This window comes from Peromyscus eremicus, chromosome 10, assembly GCF_949786415.1.
Source record: "Peromyscus eremicus chromosome 10, PerEre_H2_v1, whole genome shotgun sequence".
NCBI lineage: Eukaryota > Metazoa > Chordata > Mammalia > Rodentia > Cricetidae > Peromyscus > Peromyscus eremicus.
In genome coordinates, this window is record NC_081426.1 from 71,253,823 (window position 1) to 71,280,190 (window position 26,368).

Here is a 26,368-nt window from a genome sequence, read left to right on the forward strand (position 1 = left end):
GTGATGGTATATGTTAGACTAGTGCTCCTCCACTGACTATAAAGACATTCTGGCTATCTGAGAAGGGGCATTGTAGCTCAGCTTTTCTTTGACCTTGCTATACAGGACAATGGTGACCTTGTAGCTGGAGAGTTTTCTCTCCAGCTCCCACCAGTCCCGGAGCCCACTTATAAAATAAACACACAGACTCTTATATTATTCAAACTGTTAGGCCTAATGGCTCAGGCTTCTAGCTATCTAATTCTTCTATCTTAAATTAACTCGTTTTTATTAATCTATAAGTTGCCATGTGGCTTGTGGCTTACAGGTACCTTTCATCTTGCTTGTCATGGCGGCGGCTGGCAGGTCTCTTCCCACCTTCCTGTTCTCTCAATTCTCCTCTCTGTTAGTCCTGCCTATACTTCCTGCCTGGCCACTGGCCAATCAGTGTTTTATTTATTGACCAATCAGAGCATTTGACATACAGACCATCCCACAGCACTCCCCCTTTTCTTTTTCTTTTTTAAAAGAGGAAGGTTTTAACTTTTACACATCTCCAAAGCCAGCTTGGTATATTTCGGAATTTGGGCGTAGCTTCTCTTACTACTTCCTGTTGGAGGGGGGTGCTGTGACTTATTGGGACACAAAGAAAATTTTAGGATAATGGAGTAGTCCGTGACGGTATATCATCTGAGCCAGTTGCCTTGAAATGTTGGATCATCTGGGCCTTTGTGTCATCAGAGACCTTTCAGGGGGTCTTGGCTGGTCATACCTGATGTATCTTTTTTTTGTTGTTTTTTTTGTTTGTTTTTTTTTTATTTTTATTTTGCAATACAATTCAGTTCTACATATCTGCCACAGATTCCCTTGTTCTCCCCCCTCCCGCCCCCCTCACCTTCCCCCCAGCCCGCCCCCCATTCCCATCTCCTCCAGGGCAAAGCCTTCCCTGCAGACTGACATCAACCTGGTAGACTCAGTCCAGGTAGGTCCAGTCCCCTCCTCCCAGGCCGAGCCAAGCGACCCTGCATAGGCCCCAGGTTTCAAACAGCCGACTCATGCAATGAGCACAGGACCCAGTGCCACTGCCTGGATGCCTCCCAAACAGATCAGGCCAATCAACTGTCTCACCCACTCAGAGGGCCTGATCCAGTTGGTGACCCCTCAGCCATTGGTTCATATTTCATGTGTTTCGGTTCGTTTGGCTATTTGTCTCTGTGCTTTATCCAACCTTGGTCTCAACAATTCTCGCTAATTGGACTCCCAGAGATCCACCCGGGGCCTAGTCATGTATCTCTGATGTATCTTAATCTGGAACAAATCCATAGCCTCTTGCTTTCTGTGGAAACAAAAGCAGAGCCTCTTTTCCGAAGCAACATATCCTTATATCCAAATTTTGAAGTCAAGGTATCTTTAAAATATACATTTTGGCATAACTCAACAGCTTTTACAATCAAATGTTTTTCTTCAGTTACAAATATCAAAGAGAACATAATCCAGATTCTCTGTGTGATAGCCCTCTTTACGTGGCTTATTTTTTATATTACCTTGAACCTATTGCTTTAAACTGCAACATTCTAAGACTGAAATGGCACAGTGGCTGCTGGCTCTGCCCACTTCAGTTTCCCAACATGGTGGTGGTATGTTTTCTGCCAGCTCTGGGAGCCATCAACTCTCAGAAATAGTGGGTCTATGCTTCTATCAAAGCAGCATGTAGCCCAGAAACCTCTTTTTGTTTTGTACTAGCAAAGGCAAAATCCACCACGTAGCTTAATGTGCCACTTGTAGAGGCCTCATTCCTCCCATAGTGCAGGTGGAGCACACACACCAGGAATCTGCCATAGTACATAGTAGCTCAAACACGCAGACTGCAGCTAACTTGAAAGAGACAACTAGGAACTGTTTTTAGCTCCATTTTAGAATCTTTTTACTCAGGTTTTAGGTAGAAACTCTTGCCGACACGTTGGGCGCCATTTGTAGCTGGAGAGTTTACTCTCCAGCTCCCGCCAACCCCGCCAGTCCCAGAGCCCACTTATAAAATAAACACATAGACTCTTATATTATTTAAACTGTTTGGCCTAATGGCTCAGGCTTCTAGCTTTCTAGTTCTTCTATCTTTTTTTTTTTCTTACTTATGAATGCCTGGCCTTAGCTTGTTTTAGTTTCTAGCCAGCTTTCCTTAAATTAACTGGTTTATCTTTTGCCTCTGAGCTTTTTCCCATTCTCTAACTTCTGTAAATCTTACTCTTTCTCTGTGGCTTGCTGTGTAGCTGGGTGGCTGGCCCCTGGAGTCCTCCTCCTCCTCCTCTGGCTGCTAGATCTAGCTCTCCTCCCAGATTTTCCCTCTATACATTCTGCCTACCAGCCCCACCTCTCCTTTCTCCTGCCTTGCTATTGGCCAGTTTTATTAGACCATCAGGTGTTTTAGACAGGCACAGTAACAGAGCTTCATAGAGTTAAACAAATGCAACATAAACAAAAGTAACACCCCTTAAAAATATTCTACTGCAGCTGAAGACTTCTGGGACCCATCCTTTGCTTCTGGATTGCTCCGTAGCTGGCCTATGGGGATGCTGTGATTGGATCCTTGCTGTAGCCTCCTTAACACCTGCTGCCACTAGAACTTCAGGACGTTTCTGACCACCTTAACATAGTGGTCATCTGGAGGTGGCTTCCTCTGACTCCCAGGCTGCAGAAACTTCTTAATTGCAGGAATGTTGCTGATTCTTGTCTTAAATGCCTGTAGCAGAGGGAAGTCTGACAGCACGGGAGGGCTGAGTTCTTCCACCATCAAAATGGGAGACCGGATTGTAGAAGAATAAGGGAGCTCTGAACCAGGAGTCATGGAAGCCAAACCCCAACTCTATTACTTTTGCGGCAGAGGCAGGATGGAGTCCATCCGCAGGCTGCTGGCTGCAGCAGGAATGGAGTTTGAAGAAGAATTTCTTGAGACAAGAGAACAGTATGAGAAGTTGCAAAAGGATGGGTGCCTGCTTTTTGACCAGGTACCTTTGGTTGAAATGGATGGAATGCTGCTGACACAGTCTAGAGCCATCTTCAGCTACCTTGCTGTGAAGTACAACTTGTATGGGAAGGACCTGAAGGAGAGAGCCAGAATTGACATGTATACTGATGACACCCTGGACCTGATGATAATGATCACCTCTGCTCCATTCAAACCCCCTGAGGAAAAAGAGGAGAACTATGCTTTAATTGTGAAGAGAGCTGAAACCCGTTACTTCCCAGTCTTTGAAAAGATTTTAAAAGACCACCGGGAAGCTTTTCTTGTTGGCAACCAGCTCAGCTGGGCAGACATTCAGCTGTTAGAAGCCATTTTTTTTTTTTTTTGGTTTTGTGTTTTTTTGAGACAGGGTTTCTCTGTGTAGCTTTGCGCCTCTCCTGGAACTCACTTGGTAGCCCAGGCTGGCCTCACACTCACAGAGATCTGCCTGGCTCTGCCTCCCGAGTGCTGGGATTAAAGGCATTCACCACCACCTCCTGGCATTAGTTCTTCTATCTTAAATTAACCTGTTTTTATTAATCTATAAGTTGCCACGTGGCTCGTGGCTTACCGGTACCTTTCACCTTGCTTGTCATGGTGGTGGCTGGCAGGTCTCTTCCCACCTTCCTGTTCTCTCAATTCTCCTCTCTGTTAGTCCTGCCTATACTTCCTGCCTGGCCACTGGCCAATCAGTGTTTTATTTATTGACCAATTAGAGCATTTGACATATAGACCATCCCACAGCATGACCTCACCTTGATCTTTACAGCTTCCTATCTTCCTGCTTCAGATTTGTTATTTCTGGGGTTTCAAAGTGCGCTATCTCTCAGAGATGGATAATTACTACATATAAATGATGCTATTTGCTTTTCTGATTTTGAGTTTTATTTTGATTTTTGTTTCCCATTATTATCATGTTTAATGTCCTATTTGTGAATATTTTTACATATAGTAAAGGATGTTTTAAGACTCAGAGTTCTTTATTTGGTTTGTTGTCCGTCTTTTTGTTTTCTTTTTAATTTGGTCTCCTAGATATTTACTTTGATGTATATTTACTAATTATTTCATATTTTATGAAAGAAAATTAAAACTTGATTTTATTTCCTTTATTATGCAAGCAGGCACAGAACACAGGTTTTGTCATAGTTTCAGTAGCTCGTATAAATGGCCAATACAGTTTTATCAAGGTTCAACTTGGTTTTAAACTAGACCTCAGTATTACCAAGTTTTCTTATGGTTTGCACAACTCCATCTGATGTAATTCTTTTCTTTTTTATTTTTTTTTTCAAGACAGGTTTCCTCTGTGTAGCTTTGGAGCCTATCCTGAAACTTGTTCTGTAAACCAGGCTGGCCTCGAACTCACAGAGTTCTTCCTGCCTCTGCCTCCCCAGTGCTAGGATTAAAGGCATATGCCATCACATCTGGCCAAGATGTAATTCCTGATGATTAATTTCTTTGATTTTTTTTTTTGCACTATTTGTATCAACCCTTGAACTGTTTGGATTTTACCTTCTGATTTAATAACATGAAGCATTCAGGTACAAGGAGCCACACTAGTGTGAGTAGCTGTGAACTTTGTAAAAGTTTACCAGAGCACCTTTTCTTTTTTTCCTAGTACTGTATAAACGAGAGTACTTCTGAACTAGAGATAAAACCATTTGTCTTGAATCATTTATAGTATGTGTGTGTGTGTGTGTGTGTGTGTGTGATTTTTCAACACTGTCATTAATTATTGATTGACATTTCTCCAAGCTACCAAATTTCTGCATAAGATCTGATACTAATCATCAGTGTGACTTAAATATTAAATATTGGTACTAGTGAAATCCAGTTTACAGTCAACTGAACCTGTGATAAAAACTGTAGTGGTTGTTTATATTGGCTGTCTCTCGTTTCTGATGTCATGATCTCCCACCTCTAGTAGTACTACAATAACATCGATTGAGAATGTCACAGGAAATTATGCTTTTTTATTGTAGCTAGATTTTTTGTTGCTATTAATAAAATAATTATTTTATTCTCTATTGTTCCTGGACCTGGAACAGTTCTTAAAAGATACTCTATTATTATTTAATATGACTTACTCAGTGGTATATTTAAGCTTACAAGGGATCTACCTAAAAACACAAATTCTAATTCATGCAAATCTAATCTAGTGTTGTGTAAAATGAACTTTCAAGAGCTTAAAATAATAGACCATCTGGTCATCTTATGTCCCTGTCTTCTATGAGAATAATATTTGATGCTCTGAACAACTATTAAGTGTTATGACTGACCCTTTGCTATGCTACCTGCTTTTTTCTAACATGCCAATGCTAGTAGTAGTTTTATTCACTCTAAACTAAATAGTTTTATTCACTTTAAAAACCTCTACAACCTGGCAGCAAATCTACTCATAGAGCTGAAATGTACATTGACACTTGTCAACAGTCAAATCAGCTCTTTAACCCTAATAAATAATATAAATATTCTTAAGGAACTGCCTCTGTACACTTTTATTCAAACGATATATTTAATACACCTATTGGACATTTGTGTTTGGCATAAAGGAGATTGGATTGTGAAATGAATTATAACAACAAGCCTCCATACTTTCCACTTATTAATCTGTATTTTAATTTTTTTTCTATTCTGCAAAAATGTAGGTTCTACCTATATTAGTTATTATTTCTGTACTTCATTTTTCCTGTAAGGACTGCATGAGAATTCTGCTTATTTCATGTTCTAGGAAATTCATTTAAAATGCCAAACATAGGAAAGTATAAAAACAAAATGCTTAACTGTGCCCTCTGAAACGTCTCCTAGGGAGTCATAAAATCAATTTGATTTGTGTTCTATTATTTAATAATTCATAAATGAAAACTCCATTATATATTATTTTGACCTCATTATATAACCTTATTGCTAAAATTTCTGTTATGAGTTCTGTATTCCACTTCGATACCAGTTGGAATAAATGAGCTAAATATTTTTGCACAATAGCAAAGGCAAAGGCCCACAATGCTCTACATTTAAGATAACTGCTTACCAAGAAGACTAGTAGGGCAGTTTCAATGAGTAATTCCTTCATAGTATCAGGCATTTGAATACTTGGTCTTTAGATGGTGGCACTGCTTTTGAGATTTAGGAGTTACCATAAGTACTTGATAACAGACTTTTGTCACTAGGTGTAGAATTGGACAGTGCATATCTTTGCCCTATTTTCATATTACTCTTTGTTATCCTCATCTTTATGCTTCCTATTAGAGTTGCAATATCTCACATTTTTGTCCCTGCTGATTCCATTCACCTTTTGCCATACCTCCTCACCATGATGGGCAAAATAAACTCTTTCTTCCATAAGTTGCTTTTAGTCATGTTTTGTCTTACTAATAAAAAAAATACAGTGCTTGTTGCCAGAGTGTAGGATGTTGTGAAAATTCTGACCATGTTGGTTTTGTAACAATGCAGAAGACTTTGAAACTTTGGACTAGAAAAATGGTTGAACATGTTGAGTTTAATTATAGCAGGAGGCTGGGAGACAGTAGTGGTGAAAACAACATGGATTATAGAAACAAAGCTTAAAAGATTTAAGAAGAGAACAATATTAGCAACTGGGTTAGAGAATATTACTGTGTTAGTTTTGTGAAAGAATCTGTCTGTCTTCTGCCATTATCCTCAGAACTTGTATGAGGCATTATTTAAAATAATAGACAAATTTCTTTGATGAAGAAAATTTCAGGACTTTATAATATTGAGTCTGCAGTATGGTTATTGCTGCTATACTACCTTGTAAAAGAAAACAATGGGATAGAAAAATGTAAAACACAATTTGGAGAGAAAAATGGAAGACTATGAAGCCTAGAGTTACAGGAAGAATGTGTAGGGGCTGAAATTCTTAAGGATATTAGCACCATTAAGGTGAATCCTGATCTCTACTGGAACAAAACAAAGGGAAAGGGCACTCTCAGAGCAAGACTGCACCAAGCTAATCCTCCAATTTGTGAACCAGAACATAAGGGGTTTTCTGAGCAAAAGTTGCTATAATTATTGTTCAAGGGGCTCATCCTAAGTTGATAGTTAAATTTAGTGGTACCATGCACATGGTGCTCAGTTTAGAGACAGGAAGTATGCAACAGGAGAGGGTTCATAGATTCTTCCTCTGTGATTTCAGAGAGGTTCTGTGCCCAGACAGTGTAGGGCAGAAGAGTCACAGTGTGGAGGCCCTGAGAGGGATTGAGTCTTGAGATGTCATTGTACAAAGCTGTGGAAGTAAAGCCTAGGTTCTGATAGAGACATTAAGTTGTTAGAGATTCTAGATCCTTACAAGTCAAGGAGAACTGAATAAATTTAAGAGAATCAACTCAGGAGAGAGGTGTATGTTATCAGTACTATAGTTGGAGAGGCTGAGCCATCTGAGCCCTTTAAAGTAAAAGTTCCTGATACAAAACAGGAAGCTACAAGATTTAGTGTTTACCCTGCCAGATTTCAGTCTTGCTTTGCTTCAGTATTCCCTCATTCAGTCCCTCCTCTTGGAGTTATAATGAACATCCTATGTCAGTGGATGTTGGAATTATGTTAGTTGAAGTTTTATTTATTTTATTTTTTTCACGGTGTCTATGATAAAATTATTACCTTGAGTCTCAGAAAAAAACTTTGTACTTTTAAGTAATGTTAAAAATGTTAAAAACTGTAGAGATCTGTAGATATGGAATACATGCATTTTGCTTTATAATATGGCTATGGGCTTATGCAGGCCAAGGAATGAAGTGTTGTGGTTTGAGTAGGAGAATGCCCCTCATAATCAATGACAATTCATCTCCAGCTGGTGGTGCTGCTAGAGGCGGTTAAAAATTGTTGCTTTGCTGGAGGATGTATGCCACTGAAAGCAGTCTTTAAGAGTACAGAGCCTCACCCTACTCTCAGTTTTCCCCAAACCCTCTCTCTGTCTCTGCTTTGTGTTTACAGCAAAAGATGTGATTTCTTAGCTATCTGTTCCTTTGGACATGTATGCTCTTGTGGACACATCTTCCTAACATATGGAATTTTTGTTGCAATTTACAGTATAATCATGTATAGTTAGAGATGTTTTCATGGGAATATTTTAAATGAGGGATTAAATTTTGACAGACAGTTCAGGCTGGAGACACAGCTCATTAGCAAGGCATTTGTCTAGTATGCAGAAAAGTATATTCTCCACCCCAAGGACCAGAAAAAGTGAATTAATAAATACATGAATGAGTGATTATATACCATGTTATGTCTATTCGGAGTCTTCTTGGATTACTTATTTTTTGGTTTTCTGAATATTTTTTACAATGTGCTTTTATCATATTCACAAGCTTACCCAATTTCTCTGAGATGCACTTCCCCTATCCTACCACCCAACATTGTGCCCTTTTTATTTACTTTTTTATTCACTCAACAAGTCCAGTTTGTGCTGTCCATATTTCTTCAATGAATGGCCTTCTATCCACCTATCAGGGACTCTACTCTTAAAGAAAATTTAGCCTCCCACTTCTAGCACCTATGAATTACCCATCACTCTTAGGCCATGGACGAGTCTTCATGTATATTTTCATAGAAATACATGCATTCCCTGGGTTTTTCATGTGTATTGTCATGTATCTGCTTGAATTATGAGGACACACACACACACACACACACACACACACACACACACACACAGTGGTTGTTTCCATCTTTATGCCCCTAGTTCAACTGTTCAAATTCATTTCACTGACTCCATAAGGCCTTCTTGGACCCATTGTTAGATTTAGTCTCTGGATGCTGGTAGGACTTGAATAACTTTCTGACTTGTAATCTTCCAATCCATTCTTCCCACTGCCAATAAAAGAAGGAAAGAAAAACATTCATAGAGCCACTCCCTTTTAACATATTCATTTCCAGTCTATTTTGCAAGTTTAGATAAATATGTATATCAGACATGCTTTTCATTTTAACCATTTAATGTACTTTTGATCAAATTTTTAACACATTTTGTATGCCTATCTTTATATTTATATATTGTAGGCATGAACTCTTGCCAAAAAAGCACATTCTGACTCCCATCCTACCATCTTTCTTCACACAGGCTTTTCCTAACAATGCCAGAGCATATACTTGCACCATGTTATCATGTTAATAGTATTTAATTGTAGCTGTGGTGTTATGGTTTTTCTGCAACTAAATGCCTACACTTTATACTTCAATTCATTTTTCTTCATGTCTCTGATTTCTAGCCCCATAGCATCCCTTACAGGAATTCTCTAAAATATTAATTAACATAAAATTAACAAAATGAAATGATGCTTATTCAATTTTAGCGAGGCAAGCGCAAGGCCCTGGGTTCAGTCCTCAGCTCTGAAACAACAAAAAAAAAAAAAGAAAGAAAGAAAGAAAGAAAGAAAGAAAGAAAGAAAGAAAAGAAAACAAGAGGTTTTGTCTGTTTCTATATAGAAGGAGTGTGTAGTGGGTAGTCATTCCAGCTTTGATCTGGAAGTTCCAACCCCCATTGAGACTTCGGCAACTGTCACGCCTACAAGGCGGGGCCAAGGGAGGCGCCTGGAGACCCGAGATCTGGATAGGTGAGTGCTTGTTCAGTTCCGGGATCCTGGATGGTGGAGGTGGGCCAAGCAGAGCTCCAGAGAACACTGCTGGACTGCGATACACCTTCCCCAGACCCCGTGACCTACCTATCCATTAATTTGTAAGTTAAGCCATTAAATAAATCTCCTTTTAACTACGTGGAGTGGCCTTAATAATTTCACCAATATCTGGCGCTCAAGTGGGGCAAATTCCAAAGGCCTGGGTGGCTCCCCCCCTCAACCTGCTCCCCGGCTAGCAGGTACCTAAACCTGCCTGCAAAGTTCCATATAACCAGGGAACGCCTACACGGTTCCATTCCCGAAAAAGGGAGCAGCTAGTCTGGTCTCATTTCCCTAGCTTAGCCCGAGGCCAGCCGGCACAGGCTCAGGCGGCTCCTGCCATCTTGACTCCAGTGATCTGCAGTCAGCCAAGATCACCAGCAGGCCCTGCTTTGGAGCTGTACCAATGCCACCTGTTGGCTGAAAAGTGCTACTACACCCCCCAAAACCACAAAAGGTAAGCATATTGTCTCAAGTAAAAGTACTTGATAATTTTCACCTTAAAATTGACTAACAAATTTTGAGTAATTCTTGTAATATGGCTGACAACATTACCTCACAAGAATTTGAAAACCTTTTTGCCTGTATGATGAATGACATCTTCCTGGAAATATACGACCTTCCTAAGGCATATCTGGCCTGTACCATTTTGGCATTCATTGTAATAATCCACACAGTGTTCAAACACTGCTTTAATAACAAGAACAAAGATGAGTCATTATTGGGACTGATACAGGCTTTAAGCGAGAGCAATGAAGGCTTACAGAAAAAGATTCTCTCTCTGGAATCTGCTAATCAGGATTTACAGGCTTTCAAAACTAACATTGAAGGCTTACAGAAAAAGATTCTTTCTCTGGAATCTGCTTTAAAGGACAGCAATGAGAGCTTAGAGAAAAAGATTCTTTCTCTGGAATCTGCTGATCAGGATTTACAAAACAGGCTTGTACCGAAAATTGATCTTATTGATAATAAATGTGAATATTTAATGGACAGAACACTAACTCTCCAGACACTATATAAGGAAGAAAGATTATCATTAATTGATAAGATAAGGTCCATAGAATCATGTGTTTCTGAGGAACATAAAAACTTCTATGATTCCATGAGAAATCTGGAGTCCCTTGCCAGAGAGGAGGTTCACTCCATAGCACCCTAGGTGCTCGTTTGCAGGCCTTAGAAGAAACTCTCAGTAAACATGACAAGGGACCTAATAAGCAGAAGGGCAAGACCATAGAGGTTGTAACATCTCCAAATGGCTCTCACACAATGGCTTATCCTGTTATCATCCATGAGAAGCCAGTGGGTGACACACACCCCGAGCCATATAATACATATACATTACAACCAATTTCAACAAGGGACTTTAAAAATATAAAGGAAGCAGTAGTTATGTATGGGATACACTCCACATACTTAAAACAGTTGTTAAATTCGTAGTCTACCTCACATAGAATCATCCCAGATGACTGGCATCAGTTAATTTCAGCTGTTCTAGAATATAACCAGCAGCTACAGTGGAAAAGCTGGTTGAGAGAAGAGGCAAAAAATTTAGAACAACAAGGTAAACTCAGAGGTTTTGTGATCTCCCAAGATCAAATACTTGGTGAGGGATGTTTCGCTGACAGGAATGTACAAGACATTTATGATGAGCATATAATATCCCTATGCCGTACAGCAGCTCTAAATGCTTGGGAAAAAATTCCAGAACCTGGAAAACCAACTGAGGTATACACAAAGGTATTTCAGGGACCACACGAACCCTTCACTGATTTTTTACAAAGACTGAACACAGCTATAACAAGAGCTGTATCAGATAAAGAATTAAGAAAAGTATTAATTGAGTCCTTGGCATTTGACAGAATGCAGAAGAATACTTACACCATTAAAGATCATATCAGCTCCTTTGGAAGAATGGATTCAGTATACTAATGGTATTGAGTCTCATAACTACAGTAATGAGGCTTGGATAAGAGAGACAAATCCCAGAGGTGAAAGGAAGCCCCATGTTACCAAATGTTTTAAATGTGGTACACCAGGTCGTATAAGTAAAAACTGTACGTGGTGTACTCCTAGAAGTAATACTCCTTTTAGGAATAGCCTAAACAGGAGACCCCAACCACCTCCCAATTATGTAGAAGGTGTGGCAAAGGCCAACATTGGACCAGAGAGTGCAGATCAAAAATAGATATATGAGGCAACCCTTTACTGGTGGGAAATGCCTCAGGGGGCCTCTTGCAGGCCCCCAAATCAAATGTAGTATGAACATTCCCAGCCACTGTGGAAGAAATTCCTCTCCAGGACAACTGAATAAACCAATGCCTAATGTAAAAACCAATACTGCAATGGATGATAAAACAGCTCTGATGGGTGGATCACAGTTTACAAAGAACACTATAAAACAAATATTTTGGCAGACTTCCATAAATGATCAAAGACCAAAGCTTAGAATTCGAATTAATGGCCTGGTTATGGAGGGCCTGGTAGACACAGGTGCAGATGTGATTATAATTACACCAAAATCATGGCATCCGAATTGGCCTCTTCAAGAGGTAGATGTCCAACTTTTAGGGATTGGCACCCTATCTCAGATAAAACAGAGTTCGAGATGGGTTGAATGCATAGGGCCAGAAGGACAGAGAGGAAGACTGAAGCCATATGTAGCAAATGTAGCAGTAAATCTTTGGGGCTGAGATCTGTTACAACAGTGGAATACCAAGATTAAAATTCCTACACTTTCAGAAAAAGAATACAGACCAATGCATGTTTCTAGGAATAATATCATGACATGCTATAAAAATCAGGCACCAACCATTCAGGCTGTTCACAAACAGAGCACAACTGCTGTTGAACTCTCAGAAGTACCAACTGCCTTACCTTTAAAATGGCTAACTAATAAACCTGTCTGGGTTAGACAATGGCCTTTGACAAAAGAGAAGCTACAAGCTTTAGAACAGCTGGTTCAAGAGCAGTTAATTGCTCAACACATTGAAGAATCTACCAGCCCTTGGAATTCTCCTGTATTTGTTATTAAAAAAAAAAAAAGTCTGGTAATTGGAGAATGCTGACAGATCTGAGAGCTTTTAATAAAGTAATTCAGCCAATGGGCTCCCTACAGACTGGGATGCCCTTGCCCTCTCTGCTACCTAAAGAATGGCCTATAATAGTTATTGACTTAAAAGACTGTTTCTTTACCATACCCTTACAAGAAAATGATAGAGAAAAATTTGCCTTCACAGCACCTAATTATAACAATTCTCAGCCAGTCAAGAGATATCAATGGAAGGTCCTCCCACAGGGAATGTTAAACAGCCCTACTTTGTGCCAATACTTTGTGCAGAAACCATTGGAGATAATTCGTGTAAAGTTTTCACAATCCATAATTTATCACTATATGGATGATATCCTATTAGTTGACCCAAAGTTAGATACATTAGAAAGCATGTTTGAAGAAGTAAAAAAAGTTTTGCCTCACTGGGGACTGCTAATTGCTCCTGAAAAAATACAAAGAGGAGATTCTATTAACTACTTAGGATATAAGATAGAGCTACAAAAAATTAGACCCCAAAAGGTATAACTAAGGAGAGATCGATTAAAGACTCTTAATGATTTTCAAATGTTATTAGGAAGCATTTCCAACTTACTGGGTATCATGGGAATACCCAAAGATGGACTACAAAATTTGGCTAATACTCTAGAAGGGGACAAAGAATTAAATAGTCCAAGAGAATTATCAGCCGAAGCTGAGAAGGAATTGGCTCTAGTAGTAAAGACAATTCAAGAAGCACATGTGGATCGTGTGGATCCAGAACTTAAATGCATTCTTGTCATATTCCCCTCCAGACATTCCCCAACAGGTATTTTGTTGCAGAGGGAAGATATTATATTGGAATGGATATTCCTACCATGTAAACCAAATAAGAAATTAAAGACTTATACAGAAAAGATCTCTGATTTGATTCAAAAAGGTAAACTAAGACTTTGCCAGTTGACAGGAATGGACCCAGCATAAATTGTAGTACCTTTAACTAATGAGGAAATTTCATCACTATGGAAATATAATGAATACTGGCAGAGAACCTGCAGTAACTTTTTGGGAGAGATTAACAACCACTATCCAAAAAGCAAGAGAATAAAATTCATAAAGAAGACTGAATGGGTCCTTCCTCACATTGTACGACAAAAGCCAATATCTGGAGTCCTCACATTCTATACTGATGCAAATAAATCAGGGAAAGCAGGATATAAATCAGGAGACTTAAGTAAAGTGGTACAAAGTCCAAACAGCTCTGTACAAAAGGCAGAACTGTATGCCATTCTATGGTACTGATGGACTTCACAGAACCCCTCAATATAGTCACTGACTCTCAATATGCAGAGAGAGTTGTTTTACATATTAAAACTGCTGAATTTATTCCTGATAATACAGAATTAATGTCATTATTCATACAATTGCAGGAAATCACCAGAAAAAGGGAACATCCTATATATATAACACATATCAGATCACATACAGGTCTGCCAGGACCTCTAGCACAAGGTAATGATGAGATTGATCAGTTACTAATAGGTAATGTGCTAGAAGCCTCAGAATTTCATAAGAAATACCATGTAAATAGCAAAGGTTTGAAGAAGCGTTTCTCCATCACTTGGCAACAAGCTAAGGATATTGTAAAAAAATGTCCTACTTGTTCCATCTATAACCAAATTCCATTACCTGCAGGGAGCAATCCAAAAGGTATACAAAGAAATGAAACTTGGCAGATGGATGTGTTTCATTTTGTAGAATTTGGAAGATTAAAGTATGTACATCATACCATTGACACCTATTCAGGCTTTCAATGGGCAACTGCTATGAGTTTTGAAAAGGCTGATTCTGTGATTACACACCTATTAGAAGTTAAGGCCATAATGGGAATACCTGTACAAATTAAGACAGATAATGCCCCAGCATATGTCTCCAATAAAATGAGACAATTCTTTGCTTATTACAATATAAAGCATGTTACAGGTATACCACACAATCCCACAGGCCAAGCAGTCATAGAAAGATCCAATCAAACTTTAAAGGATATGCTAAATAAACAGCAACAGGTAACAATGACTACTAGAAATAGATTGCATAATGCTTTATTAACCTTGAATTTTCTCAATGCTGATGAGAAAGGAACAACAGCTGCAGAGAGCCATTGGACGACAGACAAAACTCCTGAGCTAAACCAACCGGTTTGTTTCAAGGATGTGCTGACCTCAGAATGGAAACCTGGATATTTTCTACGTTGGGGAAGGGGTTTTGCCTTTGTTTCTGCAGGAGAAGAAAAGCTATGGACACCAACAAAATTAATAAAAATTCAATTTGAACAGGAAAAACCCCTTGATGAGGAGAAGTAAAAGATCATCCACCAATGTGACATCTCTACAAGTTGTAAGAAAAATTTAACAATCAAAAGTTGAGGTAGGGTTCTGTTTTTGTCTTTCCAGGATAATGGAAATACCCATCTTCCAAAAATCATAAGGCCTTAGATATCCGGATGTTTACAGCAGAAAGAAAGAATCTATTGGTACCAATCTACACATGGTAAAATCTCACTGTCTAACATCTATTTCTCTATCAATCTAGGAAAGTTGTGGTTCCAATTCAATTATAAACCAATCTGGCTTTGGAGATGGAATTGGCTCACTCCTTCTCTAAACCTAAGCATATTGCTAAAAGAAAAGTTTGAGAGATTCTTCAGTCCCATATCAGAAGAGCCCTCTGGTGTGGGACAGAAGGAAACCAATAAAAAGGGACCATTGTCTTCTAGATTCTAATTCTCTCCATGCTTACTCTTGATTTCTCAGAATCCTTTCTTACATGCTATGTCCTCTTTAAATCCAAACCTTCCATTTTGATAACAAATAAGTTTTTCCAATAGCAACCTTGGAAGTCTCCAGAAGGAAGATGGGGCCCCAACAACAGCAACTCTACTCAATCCAGAATAATGTCATGGTAATCATCATCATACTACACTTCTTGCCAGAATTTCAGACAATCTTACCTATTACTCTAAGACTTGCTGCAGAACCTACAGTTAGTCTAACTGAGATTTAACTATCTGAGCTTTCTCACAGCACCCAACAGAGATAACATCACCCCCTAAACAGCAGGAAGCAATTCTAAGAAAACGACACCCCTTCTCCCTTAGGTTTCATAATTCTCAGGGTTATGGATGATGGTTATAGGGTTGGGGGTAGAAGAAAATATTAGACTCAGTATTCTAAAAAAAAAAGAGAGAGAGAAAAGGGAAAAGAAGAAATGGAATGGATAGGTATAAGATATTATGGTAGATTATTGTATATACCAGTATACAGTATACAAATTTAGTAAAATAGCAGCCTTAGATAATTTGCACTGTAATTTGCACTGTTATGGATTCTTATATGTTGATACAGATGTAAACTATTTTTATATTCCTGTTTAAGATAATTTGTATATTGATACAAATACAGAACTATATTTGTTAATAATTTACATATATTTCTACTCTTATTTGAAATATTTGTATAATGATACAAATGTAAATTTATATCTGTCATACTTTATGTATGTTGTACTTCTGTTTAGGATATTCGGTATATTGATATATATTTAAGATTATTGTCATATTGCATATCGCACTATATATTCCTACCTCTGTTATAAATACCTTGTGTATTGTCACAATTTTGAAGTCATCGTTCTTTACCATACATTTGCTTATAGACTGTTTACCTTGTTTACGTGAAGCCTTAGTCCTTAGGTTATTTCGGTAGATAAGACTTAAAGAATTATAGTCACCTATGCTTGTCATCTCTATAGTTACGTTAGTTAGGTTATCCAGATTTACAGATACATAGGTCAGATGGACAGGTAATCTTCAAACACTTCATAGACCTAGAAAATATGGCATTTAAATAACTTAGAATTCTGTTGATGTGAGACACAATTGCTCCTGGCTGCACCAATTTGATCCCGAGAGAATGTTGGGCTTCTAAGACATTTCCATTTGGAAGTTTGTCTTCTTGGCACAAAATGGCCTACTGGGCAAAGAACTGCCCTTTCCTCAATGGCTGACAGTACAAATGCAATGCTGTCCTTTCTGGACAAGCGGGACACAAGGAGAGCGACCACTGTACTCTACCAAGACAAGGTAAGATGGTCGTTCAGAATTCCTGCTTCTGAAAATGGTCTGTCAGATACTTTAGGCCTGTAGTCAATTTGAATGCACCAACAATGCTGAGAAACATTAGGTGACTGTCCAGGCTCCCAGCTGTCTCGGTCTACTCTTGCAAGATTCCTGAAAGTGGCTTGCATCCATCTACCATTTCTCAGGTACCATTATATTCTTTCTCATGTCTTTGATGGGATTGAAGACTAGCAGTTATAGTTACAACTTAGTAGATAGAACATATTAAGTATTAGATTCAGGTTCTTTAGGATAGGACACCTTTTGGAATGATCTTTGTAACATGCCATTTACCTATGCTCTATACTTCTCTGGATTTTAGTATGTGTTTTTTGCTTGATATCATTTGCATTGGTTGTAGTTCCATCTTATCTAGGTGATTATCCCTCATTATTCCTGGACAATTTTTGATAACCATTCCTTTGTATATAGTCTTGTATTGGGTTAGAACTTTCTTATTTAGACAAAAATGGGGAGATGTAGTGGGTAGCCATTCCAGTTTTGATCTGGAAGTTCCAACCCCCATTGAGACTTCGGCAACTGTCACGACTACAAGGCAGGGCAAAGGGAGGCGCCTGGAGACCCAAGATCTGGATTGGCGAGCGCTCGCTCGGTTCCGGGACCCTGGATGGTGGAGGTGGGCCAAGCAGAGCTCCAGAGAACACCGCTGGACTGCGATACACCTTCCCCAGACCTCGCGACCTACCTATCCCTTAATTTGTAAATTATGCCATTAAATAAATCTCCTTTTTAACTACGTGGAGTGGCCTTAATAATTTCACCAATAAAGGAGTGCAGTCAACTAGCCTGATAAAACCACAGCTGTTCCCACTGAGACAACTTAGAGTCTACAGCTGCACCTGATCATTGGTGGTGCATGGTCATCAGAATGCTGGGGCCAATGAGAAAGAGACAACATAGCTAAGAGAGTCTCCGGACGCCAATGGGAGATTGGGGTCGGGGTATTTAGGTTCTCACCATATATGCAATAAACATGTCCACTGCTTCCTTCCACCTGACTCCTGGTGTCTGTGTCATTGACACCGGGCCTTCTCACCCTCTCCCCCAAGGGGTGTCCAGAGAGGGTGACCTACAACATTACTGGGCAGGACAAAGAGCAGTGATAGTTACCTGCACGTATTTAGCTATTGTCAAATGCTCTGTAGCTGTCATTCCTGCCAGGTTATAATTTGAAAGCAAATAAAAATGACACGTGTCTTGAAAGTTTTGTGAGACACAGCAGCATACATCATTTTTTTTCAGTAATCTAAACCCATAAAGTAGATTGACAACTCATTTATTAATTTTGTTAAGTACCAAAATATATTCTCTCTACTAACATTTCACTTTGGAGCAGTTAGTAGAAAAGGAGTATTTGAGATATAATTTTTACATAGTATAGTTATCATTCAACTTTATGTAGCTATTCATTCAAAAATAGAGCCAAAAATTTAAGACTAATTTTTTATTTAGATTCTGATTTAGACTCATAAGTAATATACATGAATCTTAGGAAAAAATATCTAAATGCCATGAGTGAATTTTAAAAATCACAATTTATTGTTTGCTAATTAATTTCTTATTTGAAACTCCTCTCTATATTTCTTTCTTCATGGTTTGCTCATTGCTAGTATCAATGATAGACTATAATATGGATTCACTTCACTTCATAGTTTTTGAACCCTGCTGATAAAGTCTTTATTGCAGTCAGAGATCCTTCATGACTTTAAATAAAGATGTAAGCTCACTGGCCAGTCAGTATCCCATGCTCTCAGCTTGATTTTAACCTCTAAGTACATTTCCTCAGTCATCTACCTTTTGTCTATATTAAATACACACTGAATAACCCAAATCCTAGGATTATGTATTGTCTTTCATCTGCAGGTTTTCTTTTTCATTTTAGTTAAGCTTCTAGGGGATCCCTAGCCAATTTGTTTGAATCAAATATCTTCCCTATGGCATCACACTGCACCACTGCTCACCGCCATGCGTTCATAAACGCTATAAATAATGATCAATACTCTGTACAGAACTTTATTTATCTCCATTATCTTAGAAGTAAGCACAACTCTGGGATGTTCAACCATTATGTTTATTGAGTGAATGAAAAAAGAGTTTTGTGGCCATGTAGTTGTATAGGGACTTTATTGTCCTGGCCTGGACCTGCTTTGCTCTGTCTTCCTCTCCCCTCCCTTCTCTCACTGTGCTGTGGTACTGCCTTATGGATGCATGTTTCATTTATGTGTGCATTGTCTCTGGTAGACTTCTGCAGCTCACCCCTAGTGCTCCTTAGCATCTGCTACCTTGCCTACAGCTTCTGTTTTAAATAAAGTTCCATATGCATTCTTCAAGGTTTATTGATTCTTCTCCCTAGAGAATAGCCTATGCTTCAAGTGAAGAATTTGAAAATAGGAGAATCATTAAAATACATTTTTGTGTTTGGGCCAAAGTTCAGCTACTGTACTGTAGGTGTTTGCAGTTTTTAGCCTGGAAGCATCTTTACACAATACAAGAAATGGAAGATATACAGCTCAACAGCAGACTGGTAAAGGAATCTTTGGGCCTTAACCTTAATCAGCTTCTCACAGAAGAATAGTGTTTGAAATCAAGGTTGAAAATCTAAACACTTATTAATGAGTTTGTTATTTCAAAGCATAGCTATAACAAACAAATAAAACTAAACTAAAGGGGAAATGTATCCAGAACATGAAGAGAGTGTTCCAATATTACTAATACCAAAGTATGTTTGCTATTTTATGTGTTACTCAATAACACTCAGAAAGTTCATATATTATTAAGGGTGTACAATGAAATAATTAACATAAAGATACCTACTAAATTTTTAACTTAAAACCTTAATTGATATATTCAATTTTTTTTTAAATTGTCTTGGGGATATAGTCATGCAATTTTCTCATAAACATCTTGAGTTCAGAATCCTTTATAATTTTAGTGACAGCATTCCATTTGCATGCTCTACTCCTGTCCCTCCCAGTATCTTAATTATCTGCAATGAAGCGTTGGCTCCTTTGGGCCACTTTCTCTCTTGATCCTTATTGCCTACATTTTGAACAGCACTGCAACACTTCTCAAAACACATCACTGTCACTGCTGTGCTCTCAAAGATTACCCTGTCTTCCCTTAAGTAATTGGTCTGCACTTTGAGAAAAAGTTTTAGAAATATGTTTTATAGTTTTCACTGTACTTATACACCTTAATTTCAGTGTCTGTCCACTCACTGACTGATAACACAGTACCATACATTGGGTAATCTGAACAATGTCTCAGTAAAATGGAAGTGTAGGTAACTTGATGAGGACTTGATTTGGCTTCCTTTGGGTATATATCCAGGAAAAGTAGGGCTAAATCCTATAATCTCTCTGTGTTTAGTTTCTTTAGAATAGTTACATTATTTTTGCAATGACTGTATAAATGTGCATTCACTTCAATAATATGCAAGAGTTTTTTTTTACCACAACTTTGTGAGCATTTGCTATCTGTTGACATACATACGGTAATAAGATCTCTTGAAATTTGCGCTTACCCAAAGAATTTAAGAGAGGAAGTAGTAGCAAATGCTCCTTATTTTCTCTTCTCCTCCTCCTCCTCCTTCTTCCTCTTCTTCCACTATTATTAAGAAATGCCTTTTTTTTGTTTTGTTTTGTTTTTCTAAAGAGAAAAAAATGTGGATTTGAGTGGGTGGTAAGATGAGGATTATCTGAGAAGACTTGAGGGTGCAGAAAAGCAATCTATTTTCATTATATAATCTGAGTTCAGGCTAGAGAAATACAGGTCAGTTTCTATCTATTCAAGATTTCTCCCAGTACAAAAGCATAAGAGAAATGGAGCCTCCTTACTGTAAGCACCCCCAGACTAATATATGAAATTATCTCAATTATCACACATTCACATATAAATAGAATGAAAAAATCTTTTATCATTTACACATATACAAAGCTTATTGACTTCTTTAAGTTCCAACACAGATATTAGTTTAAAAATCACAGAAATTATTTCTCTTTTCTATTATTTTCTCAATGATTTGTAGAAGTCTTTTGGCGACTCTTGTAAGACCTGCTTCTAACTTGAAGGTTCAGTTTGGCCACATTTTTAATGATTTCCTTGGTGTGTGAATGTATGGGTTTACTCAGATGGAGGTATATATGTAAAGTGTGCAAAACCATCTTAGGTGTCAATTTTCAGATTCCATATATATATGGATGTACACACACACACACACACACACACACACACACACACACACAATGAAAACAGTTTTTCTGCACCCTCAACTCTTCCCAGATAATTCCCATCTCACCATTCACTCAAAACCACATCTTCTTTCTATTTAGAACAAAGAAAAAGCAGGCATCTCATAATAATAGTAGAAGAAGAAGAAGAAGAAGAAGAAGAAGAAGAAGAAGAAGAAGAAGAAGAAGAAGAAGAAGAAGAATCAAAATAGAACAAAACAAATGAACTCCCAGGCTGATAGGGGAAGTGGACACAAGCATACACCTTATTTTTCAGTCAGTCTCTTATTGCTCTGAAGCTCATCAAATAGACTAGGCTGGCTTTTTGTGATCCCTTGTGACCTGATTGTCTTCTGTTTCCAGTTCTGGAATTTTATGAACATGCTGCTCTACCAGGCTTTTTCAAATGAGCTCTGGAAGACCAAATTCAGATTTTTATACTTGCATGATAAGTCCTTTACTAACTGGGCTATCTCCCCATTTTCTTTACTTAATAATTCTTAATCATCTAGTCTCTTAAGACTAATTCAATACAGCATTCTCTTACACTAGGGCTGGAGGAATAGCTTCACATTTTGTTACTTTGACATTGTTCTTATCTTATTCTGTGTGTACACCCCAATTTCAAATATTTTTCTAAATATTAAATCTGATAATTCTATGATTTGAGAATTATTTCACAACTGAATATTAAACTGTCTCCTACCACACATAAATGATACTTCATAGAAGGCATATGAAAATTACGAAAGTTCAATGAACATATAGTAGACACAATGAAAGAACACAAAGAAAATTAGTAAAATGAGAGTGTATGTATTCGCAGCTATCTAGGAGATGTTTGTCAATGGGCACTTATCCTTATAACTGAAAAACATATTGAAAGCTCTTAGAGAACAACGATCACATCTTTGTCCTTGAAAAAGTATGTAGTTAGAGTGGGCACACTCAAATATAAATCCCTAAAAGACTCTGTGTTTCATGATGAAGAGGACAACAGAATGAAAGTTATATATCAAAAGAAATAGAGAAGAGACAACTTTGTCTTGTCCTTGGATTTAAATATGAAGTATATGAAACTCATCCACACGAACATGGCTGGTGAGATGTGGGACTTCATGCTGTGGTTTAGTACTAGATACAGGCAGAATGGTTTTGTTCTGCTTTGATTTCCTGCTGCTGTGATAAATGCTATGACCCAAAGCAACTTTGAGGATTTATGTATCTTATGGGTTGTTATACTTGTTCATTAAGTGAAGGGAAGGCAGGATGTCAAGTGGGACCAGTGGCAGGAATAACGAAGAAAAGCTTCTTCTTAGCTCGCTCTCTGGTTTGCACAGGCTAATGGCTTTCTATTTTCCTAACATAATCCATGACCATCTGCATGAAGAGGACAGCTCTCCAAGAGACAACAGTCAGACAGGAGAAAAACGATACAAGAAAAAAAGGTGCAAGTCCTCGTATGGAGGCTACAGAAGGCAACAAAATAAAAGGAAAAAAGGAAACTCAAGAGCAAGCCAGAGTCCTAACAGCTCCCACTGTTAGGAGTCCCAGGAAAACATAAGCTAACAACTATAACATATGTGCTGAGGACCTGGTACAGATCAATGCAGGCCCTGTGCTTGCTGCTTCAGTCTTTATGAGCCCTTATGAGCCTTGCTTAGTTGATTTGGTGGGCTTGTTCTCCTGATGTCCCCCATCCCCTCTGACTTTTACACCCTTTCCTGTTCCTCTTCATAATGGTTCCCCGATATACAAAGTGAGAGACCAGATTGAGACTTCCAAGTTAGACTCTCTACATAATATCTAGCTGCGGGGGTCTCTGCCATCCACTCCCAACTGCTGCCGGAGGAAGCCTCTCTGATGAGGGCTGGACAAGGTACTGATCTAGGAGTATAGCAGAATAACTTCAGGAATTATTTCATTACAGCATCCACACGGCCCACTGAACATGGAGAATTAGAGCTGGTGCTTGCATGAAGCCATCATCCCTACTTCCTAGTAGTCTCTTTTGTAAGGGAAGGTATCCTGGAGGTGATGGAAAGAGAAATCTGCTCAGCCACAAAAGAGAACCATCCCAGGCTCCTGCCTCATCCCCTGACCTATAATCTGCCTTATCTTCAAGATATCCTGGGATGCAGAACTTGTAGGAGTGGCCAGTCAATGTCTAGTTTAACTTGAGGCTCACTCTCCAAGAGGGAACCCATTCCCTACACTGCCTGGATGGCCAGGAACCAGAGACGTAGGGTACAACCAAACACAACCTGCAAAAATGTAAAAAAAGAATTTGGTGTTTTCATTGTTTTGACACTCTGAACTTTGATGTCCTGGATTTAACTCTTTCTAAATTATATGGAAAAATAAACAAACTGTTCCTTTTAGGAAATGGGTTCAATAGTTTATTGTTAGCATTTAATTTCAGGGTTATACTGATGTTATCATTTAAATCTATTACAAGATTTCTCATAAACATAAATGGCCAAAATTCATAATCAATGGATAGCTAGATAACCTTGAGTACAATTTATATGACATATTTACTGAATTTAACATTACCATTAAAAAGTATGTGAATTATGTGTGAAAAAAACTGTTTTCAGTCTTGACTAACAATTGTCAAATATAAAAATACATTGAAAGCTAAAAATGCATGATTCAAGGATGACAGCCTCCTCTTCATAGACAATGTTTATTATAGTTTGCTGTGTCATCCCTTTATGATTTTAAATGTAATCTTTTAAAATTGCTAACTAAGCAAATACTGACTACTTGTTACTTTTACCATTTCAGATGTCTGTGGTCTAAGATCTAGAATAAAACTTTTAATCCCCAAAATGTTTGTTCATACAGGCAGATGCAGCCTATACTTCTCATCATTTCTAACAGCCAAGAATTAGTGCAATGAGAGTACTGAATATGTCTTTATTGGTTTGAATATTGGTGAAATAAATATCGGGGTAAGTATAATTATTAAGTCAGTGATCATGTACAGTAGAGCATGGCATATAGCTATAAAACTTTAGTTCACACATAACTTTTGTATGCCAGCTTTAAAAAAAGGAAATTTCCCACATAGCTTCTTATATATACTCAGCATGTTTTTAATGAGTTCCTTAAGTGTTCATGACACATCCTTAGCAAATTTTGTGCTGCTCTTTAGTCAACTCAGGGAGCTTTTAAGTGTAGAATGAGATCAGAATAAAGAATCACCATCAGAGGTAGAACTTGCAATTGTATGAAATGCAACTATCTTTTTTCAGCTATAATTAAGGGATATTACTTCTTCCATACTTAAGGTATCATATCTCTGCAAGACCACTCACTTAAGTTTTAAATTACACAATACTTTTATATGAACAAAAGTAATTGTCTAATTGATGATAATTTTGTGTGAGTTGTAATCTTCTTATAGTAAACCTTGGTTTTGCTCAACTTTTTTTTCCCCCATCACTGGCCATTCACTCTTGATAAGTGTGATGTCTAAAATTCTCTTAAGCTTCTCGTGTCTCCACTGCATGGATCTTTGCATGACCCTGAAATTTTGAATAGGATTCTTTATTTCATAAGCAATATGTTTATCTGCTTCAGTCAAAGCTTTAGTCTTTTTGTTTCTGGTGAGCTATGGTTGTTTTTTATCTTATGTTGTATTTATAGGCCTCCCCAACTAACTAAGCCAGTATTGATATTCAATGAGCATTTGATGAATGAGCAAATAAATAACTGTTTCTTTAGATTCCTTAAAAGTTGGCTGATGTAAAGAAGATTCTGAAAAGCTTGTGCTTAGCATTAAATATGAAGGAATTTTCTTCACTTTTCCTTATTCTACTGTTAGAGGTATCAGGTCTTTATTAACAAGAATTTCAGGATGTTTCTAAACTGATAAGTATGTGAACACCTTGATTTTTTCTTACTCATTATCCATTAAATTCTATTCAGCATGATTTTAACACATTTTATACGGTGTATTCAGATTTTTAAAAATGATATGCACAATGGCATTAATCCAAATATTTGATTAACTATAATAACATATTTCCCTGTCATTAAGATAACAGATGATTTATTATTCTTGTGCTGAATTAAAATTCTTGCTTAGTGAGTCTATTTAAATATAACATTAAACTCTCATTCTGGCTGATTAATATCCACTGATAATTTCTGATACTGAATTAATATGTTTTAAGGGTTGGCATGTTTTTGAATTTTGAGAATCATTATATTCATGACAGAGTTGAATCAGCAACTAACACATAACATTTTCTACTTGTCCAGAGATTTTTCCCTTATCATTTTTAATGGCTACTTAACACTGTCGTTTCTTGGTGATGATACCTCTAAACAACAGTAAATATTTCTCTTTGGGGTGAAGGGATATTCCAGTGGCATCACACATTGTGTTTTCTAATTTTGAAATTTTGTGGGTAGTGAGGGAGTAAAGTAAATAAAATAACTGGAAACAATTCCCTCTATGTTTAAACCAATAAAGAAGCAATCTGAACCCTGAGCATTAGCCGGCATAGAAATACCCCAATCGAAAGAAGTACTACAGACCAGCCACTCTTGGCCACTAAATTTATTAGTAATCAGGCTCAAGCAGATGGAACACACTGCTGGTCGTTGCTTTGCTTTCCCATTTATTATACAAACAGTTGGTTCCCCTTAATGAACTGTGAGCTGAAAGTAACCTGGAAAGCAGCTTCTATTCCAGAGTCACGTATGCAGGGCTGTCATTATGTACAAGAGTGGGGGTGAGTGCCAAAGTACTGTTGTCAAATGTAAAACCCTAATAACTGCAGACATCCTTCTCTGAAAAACCCATATCATAAAACAATCTGAAACTGTAGTGTTTTCCATCTCTCCTGGGCCACCAAGTTTAGGAAAAAAAAAGTTATTTGTACTTATCTTTTCATTAAAAGGAATTTCTGAAAATTCAGAAAACGAAGAATTCTACAAAGGAGATATTCTTATTTAAAATCAAGACATTTGTTAAAATGTTTTCAGATCTGTATGATTTCTCTTTTTCTCAATCTCATTTTCATCATCTTTTTTTGCCCTACCTTAATGATTACAAGGCTTGAATAATTATTTCATTAATTCTTTCTGTGTAGTTACACAATCAGTGGTATTCTTCCTAATGTTCATCTTTTTAGGCCAATGACACCAGGAAACAAATTGGTTCTAGAACTGCTGGGGACCAGCCTGAGCAGTTTCGGGGGTTCGAAGGACGGGATACCCGGAAGACACAGTAATGATTCAGAGACAGTGCTCTTGCAAGCTGACAGGTCACTTCTGGCTTCTGCAGTTGCTAAGTAG

General features: G+C 37.9%; 1 protein-coding gene across 1 annotated transcript; it reads left to right on the top strand.

Annotated features, from left to right (window-relative positions):
• Window positions 1-2,819: 2,819 nt before the first annotated feature.
• On the top strand, window positions 2,820-26,368 carry LOC131920416 (glutathione S-transferase alpha-4-like). Its single transcript, XM_059274749.1, has 2 exons — window positions 2,820-3,325; window positions 26,206-26,368. The coding sequence occupies exons 1-2, from the start codon at window positions 2,820-2,822 to the stop codon at window positions 26,366-26,368; spliced, it is 669 nt and encodes a 222-aa protein (XP_059130732.1).

Bases quoted from the DNA above. Each gene is read 5' to 3' on its own strand.
- LOC131920416 (XM_059274749.1), top strand. From the start codon at position 2,820: ATGGAAGCCAAACCCCAACTCTATTACTTTTGCGGCAGAGGCAGGATG. The intron at 3,326-26,205 runs GTTTTGTGTTTT...TCATCTTTTTAG, and splicing joins GCCATTTTTTTTTTTTTTTG to GCCAATGACACCAGGAAACA.